The 7879-nt window shown below is 41.1% G+C and overlaps 1 protein-coding gene across 1 annotated transcript; it reads left to right on the plus strand.

Moving 5' to 3' along the window:
- The first annotated feature begins 298 nt into the window (after positions 1-298).
- On the plus strand, positions 299-6253 carry prdm8b (PR domain containing 8b). Its single transcript, XM_080894072.1, has 4 exons — positions 299-610; positions 3225-3449; positions 4004-4235; positions 4445-6253. Exons 2-4 carry the CDS (start codon positions 3231-3233, stop codon positions 5698-5700), a joined length of 1707 nt encoding a protein of 568 aa, XP_080750198.1. The 5' UTR covers positions 299-610; positions 3225-3230; the 3' UTR covers positions 5701-6253.
- The last annotated feature ends 1626 nt before the right edge of the window (positions 6254-7879 follow it).

Consider the following 7879-nt stretch of genomic DNA (forward strand, 5'->3'; position numbering starts at 1 on the left):
TCGACAACTCGAAGCTGCTGTTGGCTTCTCTCCTCTCCCCTCACAATAGAAATCTTCAACTTAAATGTCACTTTATTCCGACCAATACAACCACCAACTATTGTCATCTGAATTACAATAATAATGGGCGGGGGTGAGAGGGGTCTTTATCCCTCCGCACATCCATAAATCGCACGAAATGACAGTCGGCCAGTGAAGAGTTAAAGGGAGGAGACGGAGAGTGACACGCCTCATTGGGTAGATTATGTGCCGCAAACAAAAAGTGTGTGTCGGTGTGCCAGTCAGCCAGAGCATCGGGCCCCATCTGCACGCCTCTCTCTCCCCCTCTCTCTCTCTGTCTGCTTTTATCCGCGCAGCTCTCTCTCCCTGCCCCGCTCCTTCACTGCCAGTGTCGGCGGCAGCAGCAGCACTGTCACTTTCAGCACACTGGGGAGGAAATGTACTGATACTACGGAGCAGCCCGGGAGCGCATCACCATCTCCATCATCACCTCCATCACCGTCACCGCATCCCCCCTCTCGTCTTTTCGGGGCTTTTTTTCCCCGCATTGATTCGCAGCATCGCTCTCAAATCGTTTGTGGATTATTGTTCCCTCCTCATCGACGGAAAGGTAGGTCTGTGACGTGAAAGCTGTGTGTGGTTCGGATAGTTTTGGAGCAGGAAAAAGGGGTGGGTTGGGTGGTGGGTTCGCTTTGCGCGGCACGCGTCCTGCAGAATAAACAGCAGGAAAAAAATAGGGGGTAAAATAAAGCAAACGCAGATGTTTCCTCGCTGTCGCAGTTCAATCACAGCGCTGATTCGGGACAGTTTTAGCGGATGGGTGAAACACCCCCCAGTTTCAGCTCACCCCCACCTGCAGCGGGTTTGGAGGGAGAGGATGGCTGCTTTCCTCCAGTTTGGATGTACAAACACGCCGCTCGGTGTCTCTTTTTTATTAATTCGAGCCTGGCCTTGACTCATATCAGTCACCCGATAATTTGTGAGGCTTTCATCCACCTCAAGCGACTATCTGGGTTCCTTTGAACATAAAGAGGTTCTGTTTAGTGCCGGAAACAATTTTTTTAGCTTCACATCGCAGCGCCGGGATCCGCTTTGGAAAGGCTGTGTGCGCAAAATGTTCCAGAGAATCTTCCTGCTGCTGCTAAACGTTTACGAAGTTACAAAATCCTATAAATCAGCCGACTTCAGTGGCAGCTGTTCTTTGTTATTTAATCAAATTTCCACACTTCTTTTAAAACAATAATACTAATGAAAATAATAAATAACAGTAGAAGCCAAACCAGAGGAAAGCATCGCTTTTTCTCTTTTTGCAGCGACAAAACAACTGCGGATACCGGGGACAAACAGACGGTAGCTCATCTGTTCCCACCGCCAATCACCGGCACGAGAGCAGTTATCAATATCCGCCCGTTTATTTCTGAACCGGATCACATTTACGCGCAAAAGCCACGTTTCTCCCTGCGCGCAAGAGTGCACAGACCTTTATCCCAGCTGTGGAGCTTTTAAATGATACTTTAACGATTTTCTAATTAATGGCTTCATTTCTTTGCACGAACTGTGCCAAGACCGCGCCTCGTGGACTATGAAAAATAATAATAATAATAATTATTATTATTATCATATAATAACAACTGCACTCTAAACTGTTAATTATAGTTACTTTGTTATAGGCCCAAAGTACAACAGTAAATCATTTTTATTCATATTTTGCTGTTGCTAAAATAAACCAAACAGTGATCAGAGAACATTATATACAACATATCATTTCAACAATTTAGAAATGGCGTCTTAAGGAAAAGCTATTTGTCTGAATTTATTGTTTGTATTTATTTATTTATTTATTTCTGCCGTCCTTTGTGCCTAATTTACGGCCGAACAAATGTGCATCAGGTGCAGGCTTCCGCGCACAGATTCTGCAGTATTTAAACGCCAGAGGAGGAAGAGGGGAGGAGAGGAGGGAGTGAAAGAGACGCAGCCGTCTAAACACACACATTCAGAGGTTAGAAAGGGAGAAAAGAAATAATTAACTGGTCGTGCTGCTTTAATTACAGTCTCAGAGGGGAAAGTGGCGGATTATGGTAATGAGGCGACATACGCTGCCGCTTGTAGAAAGGAGAGAAAGGTTGGCTGACATGAAATCACTGACTTTGACAGTCCACTTGAAACCCATTGGACATGCTCTCTCCGTTGGACGTGCTCGGACCTCACCAGCTCCTACTGAGGGCGCCGTCGTCTTATTATCCTTCTCTTTTTTCTCCTTTGTAACAAAAACAGTCTTCAGACAATGTGAGAAATCCAACAAAACCAGACACGATATTAAATGGATAAAGATAATATTTATAGAAAAATCAATGATCACACAAGCGTGAAGCACAGTCAGCTCACTGGAAAAGTAAGGACGTTAAAAGCGACTCTGGGAACTGTAGGAAATACAGTAAACGCTTTAACAGGAAGCACCTGGAAATACTGAAGCACCAAACTTTTTTTTTTCATAGTAATTTTTCATTTTCATTTTTCTTGCATCAGGCAGAGAGGACATTGAGGGAGTCCGCGAAGACCTTCTTATGTTAAAATTAGCATTAATACTTTATTATATCACTTATGCGAACATTATATAATAATAATCTGATTGGATTAATAGCCGTGTATACTATTGTTAACAAGAAAACATTCTAGATTGTTTTATTCCTATACACATATCGCTTATTTTTACAGACAGCATTATTATTATTATTGTTAATAATAAGTATTATTATTATTATTATTATTATTATTATTATATATTAATGAAAAAAATCACGTGATCACTAATCTCTGATTGATTTAGTTTTTTATTGTCGCTTTGTTTATTGTGATTGTTATATAATCGGATATTGGGAAACTACATCATCAATATGCTGAAAGTGTTGCCGTCATGAATTTATTACGTGGTTTGAATAAATTAAAAGGGAAAAAAAACGGGCCCCTCAACGACGCCCTTGACAGCTGGTTTAGCCAATCTGTCTAGGAAGAGATTTATTTCCTATCAGCTGGTACAGCGGAGGGTATAATCCACTAAATAACCAAAGGTTAGGCTCCAATGTGTGATTTGTTTTTGCTTGATGAATATATTAAAGAGGAAATTACGCATTTTGGGGACAAAAAAGAGGAAATTTGATGCTTTCCGTTAGACATTTTTGAGGCCTGTACTGACGCTGGTTTCTCGTGGTTCCGTGTGTCCGCAGTGTGACATGGAGGAGTCCAGCTCTCAGAAGTTGGTGTGGGATGGGGACGCCAAAGCGGTGCAGCAGTGTCTCACGGACATTTTTACGAGCGTCTACACAACGTGCGACATCCCGGAAAACGCCATTTTCGGGCCTTGCGTGCTGAGCCACACGTCTCTGTATGACAGCATCGCCTTCATAGCTCTGAAATCCACCGACAAGCGCACAGCACCTTATATATTTAGGGTAAGTGGAGCTTTATTTTGATCACAAATTTGAAATAATTTTATTTTAATGCATCCCTTATACAGGTTTTAATTAGCTCAATTATGACTGAAGACAGATTTTACTGATTGGCATCTAAACTGGCCTAAAATGACAATGTTTTTAAATTTCTGTGCATTTATTTCTGTCCAATAATTAAATATATCCCTAGAGATGAAAACCAAAAGGCTAAAAAAAGGAATAAAAAAACATATATGGTCACTAAAATCTTATAGGGACATACTAGTAGATTTTGCTTGTTTTTAATAGCTATAGTAATTTGCTTAATTTCAAGTGGAAAATTAGGTTTATTAAAGCATTGTGAACATTTTTTGTCTTCCCTGAATTATTTTTTTAAACTTAGATTCCAAACTATAAAAATACACGTTGTGCCCTCCTTGTTTCTGCAGCAGTTTGGGGGTAATTCTCTCTTCCCATTTGCATCTAAAAAACAGCCTGAGAGGTTTATGGGGTGGAAATAATTTGAAATTAATTATTTAAGTATTAACCCAAAATGCTCTTGCTTGATGGCACAGGTGGACACTTCAGCGGCCAACAGCACCTCGGAGGGCCTGATGTGGCTGCGGCTGGTCCAGTCAGCCCGGGACAAAGAGGAGCAGAACCTGGAGGCCTATGTGAAGAACGGCCAGCTCTTCTACCGCTCGCTCCGACGCATCGAGAAGGACGAGGAGTTGCTGGTCTGGTACGGCAAAGACCTCATCGACCTGCTGCTGCTCAGTTCCAGCAGAGTGCCTCCCAAAAGCAAAGGTGAGCCAGTCAAGACAGTAAAGTGTTTCAGCTTGTGTTTAAACCATGACATTTATTGTTTTCTTCTTTTAGTTTTTACTTTGATTTCATCCGATGCAGGCTTCACACAATGCACTAAAGAATACATAAAGTTATATTTACTGCAGTGCAGTACAAAGGTCATATTCTTGAAGTAAATTTTCAATAATTTCCTTTTGTCCTCCGGTTAGGTTCATCCCACCACTCCTGTCCGGACTGCAGCCAGCGGTTCCAGTTTGAGTTCCCTTTCTTGGCCCATCTCCGGTTCCGTTGCACCAAGAGACTGCAGAGCATTGCTGCAGCCGACGAGGAGCCCAGCAAAGACAGCGGCACAGAGCGACTAAACGCAACCCCAACCAGGACCAGCCCAAAGGTAGTCCGCTCCGAAGGTTTCAGCAGTCATCAGGACAACAATAAACCCTCCACAGACTTTCATAACCTAGCCAGGGATCTAGAGAACAATCGGACCAGGCCGCCGAGTGACAAGGAGGCCGAGATCTGCAGCGAGAGCTCGGGCAAGAGGAAGTTCTCCGAAATAGAGGACAGGGAGTGCAGAGGACCCAGCCTTCCGCAGTCCAAGTCTAAAGATGAGCTTGCAACGTCTGTGCAGAATTACAGAGGAGCATATGGCCTAGAGGACAACCACCGGTCCTTCTCCCCACCAGGCTCCATAGAGCTGGGAGAGGTAAAGCGCAGCGCCTTTACTGAGGTTAAGTCAGCCCAGCACTCCAAACAGCACAGCAGCAGCAAAAGTCTCCAAAGCTCCAACTCTGAAAACAAAGATGGAGGTCGGCCCAGCAGCAACCCCTCGGAGAAACACCTTAGCATCAGGTCTGTGCTGTCAGAGACGCAGCCGCCCCAAAGCTCGCCCATGGGCAGTGCTTTCACCTCCGTCAGCCAGCAAGGAGGTGGCAGTGGTGGGGAGAGGAAGAGTGCCTTCAGTCAGCCATCTCGCTCCTTTTCGCAGATCTCACCACTGGTGATGCCACCCAAGCTGCTGGACTGCCACCCAGCGGTGGGCGACACCATCTCCTCCAACAGACTCTACCAGGCTGACCACCTTGCTGCCAAGCTGCAGGGTGCAGAACTGGGCGCCAACTGCCCCGTGCCGGGCGGCATGGCCAAGCAGAACCCCTTTGTCTACGCCACCGCCTTCTGGCCCAAGAACTCCGGACCTGTCCAGCTTCAGATGCCCTCAGCTCTCACCCTGCTGCCTCCCTCATTCACCTCGCTCTGTCTGCCCGCTCAGAACTGGTGCGCCAAGTGCAACGCCTCCTTCCGCATGACCTCAGACCTGGTTTACCACATGCGATCCCACCACAAAAAGGAGTACTCCATGGAGCCTCTGGTCAAGCGGCGGCGCGAGGAGAAGCTCAAGTGCCCCATATGCAACGAGTCCTTCCGGGAACGGCATCACTTGTCACGTCACATGACCTCCCATAACTGACTTTTTGAAACTAACAAGGACGAGACTTTTGTTTAACATGGACGGATTGTCAACCTGCCTGGATTTAAGCACTCCAACTGGAAATAGACCACTTAAAAACACAAGAACACCCCTTGCACTTACTTTCACTTTGGACTATAATCTTTGAATTCCTTTTCTGTCTGTTTGCTTCTACTCCCCTGTAAAAACAATTAATGTTTTGGGTGTATGCAAATGCGTTTTGACTTCAAAAATGAATCTATTTATGAAAAGTTCACTTAAAAGTTTGAGAATAAGGGAAGATTTAAATATGTGTAATTGTACAGTAAGTTGTATTTTATATCATATAAATGCAAATATAGAGAAAAATGACAAATGTAGTCATACATCATGGTTTACAACGCAGCGAGTTTTTTCATGTCTACAACCAATATGGACACAAATTGGGGATATTATGTCAGACTATATTTCAGAGTGCATGTAATATGAAATGATATTGATTTAAGATGCAGTCTATACATTACAATGTAAATAATTTGTTTTATTTGAAATACAAAGTGTAATATTTTGTGTCAGTGGGGAATAGTTTCAGTGTTTCTTCCTTTTGCGGGAATTTACTACTTGATAGTTTATCTAATCATGTTGAATGCATTGACAATAAAATAGCTTTATTTTCAAACTGTGGCCTTCATGGATTTTTTTTGACTGCAACTCAAATATATATTAAATAAAATCTTTATATATTCTGTGTTTTGTATTCATACATTATAACATTAATTTTAGGGATGCAAAAAGTGGACAAAACCACCTTATTTTACCTTATTTACATTTTTTATAAGAAACTGATTTTATATATTGCCAAAGCTCAGTGTTACTAAAATAAATATAAACATATTATGTAAATTTTTTCCCCAACACACTCGAAAACAAAGACACTATTACAGTTAATAAATCTGATGATGAAATATTTATTGTACATTATATGGATATATGGTTATCTACTATGTTTCCTCCTTGCAAATGAGCATTATTATTATTATTATTATTATTATTATTATTATTATTATTATTACTACTACAGCCATTGTCTTTATTTAGGTAGGACACATTATCCTCTTAATTAAACTTTAAAATAATTTAAAAAAAACCTTTATCATACCTGCACATTGGGTGTTTCCCGTTGATAATACGGTCTTGTATTTATCGAAATAAAGTTTATGTAAAAGAAAAAATATATATATATATATAAAATGTTCCGACAGTTTTTTTTTTAGTCTTTATTTTTATTTATTTTTTTTATTTAAAGCAAAAAATACATGGCCATGATTTTCAGGCTTCTCGGTAAGCGACCTATTGTTTTACTTTACTGAATAAAATCCGCGCCGTACGCCTACATTTACGATTCGTTTCCATTAAATCATTAGACTTATTTTTTTCTTTGAAGAGCCGTGAACAGCCAGTTACAGAGACGCCACGAGTTTCCCATAAATCAATAGGTGCAAATAATTTAAATTTATAATTTTTTAAACACGCCGCAAACTGAAGACAGCAGTGAAGTGCTGCTGTAACACCCAAATAACAACCGTCTATCAGCCCGACGGTGACCTTTAATCTGCAGGATATTTATGTCAAAGAAAATCAAACAAGCAAACAAAAAACAGAGTGATAGAAAGTAAAACGTGATAATATTTTTGGATCAGTACTCCTTATTTCCACCACGTTATGAAAACGCAAATATCAAAAAAAAAAAAAAAAAAAAAAAAACACCGGGTAGGAAACGTTTCAGGCCACGAGCTGAACAGAAACTGGTTCGAGCGCGCCATCAAGTGGTCTGTGAGCAAACTGCACAAGCGGAGATCCCACTGGGCAGCCATAACGTGTTAGGATATATATGTGGAAAACTAAAACCCTTAAATTATATGTAATTTAAGATCTTTGTTTTTAACGACTCATCAGAATCATTATATGACTCATACCTGTAACCATGACAATATCCCTATATGACCATGGCTGATTTTATATATATATATATATATATATATATATATATATATATATATATATATATATATTGTTTCTGAAAACTAAAATATCAACTGTGTCTCAAATCCACTGTGACACTGGTTCATGGAGGAATGAATATTTGAACACTAAAAGTACACAAGCATCAAAGAGTATATGGTAAAATATCACAGCCGTA

This window comes from Rhamphochromis sp. 'chilingali' (genome assembly GCF_963969265.1).
Source record: "Rhamphochromis sp. 'chilingali' genome assembly, chromosome: 10".
NCBI lineage: Eukaryota > Metazoa > Chordata > Actinopteri > Cichliformes > Cichlidae > Rhamphochromis > Rhamphochromis sp. 'chilingali'.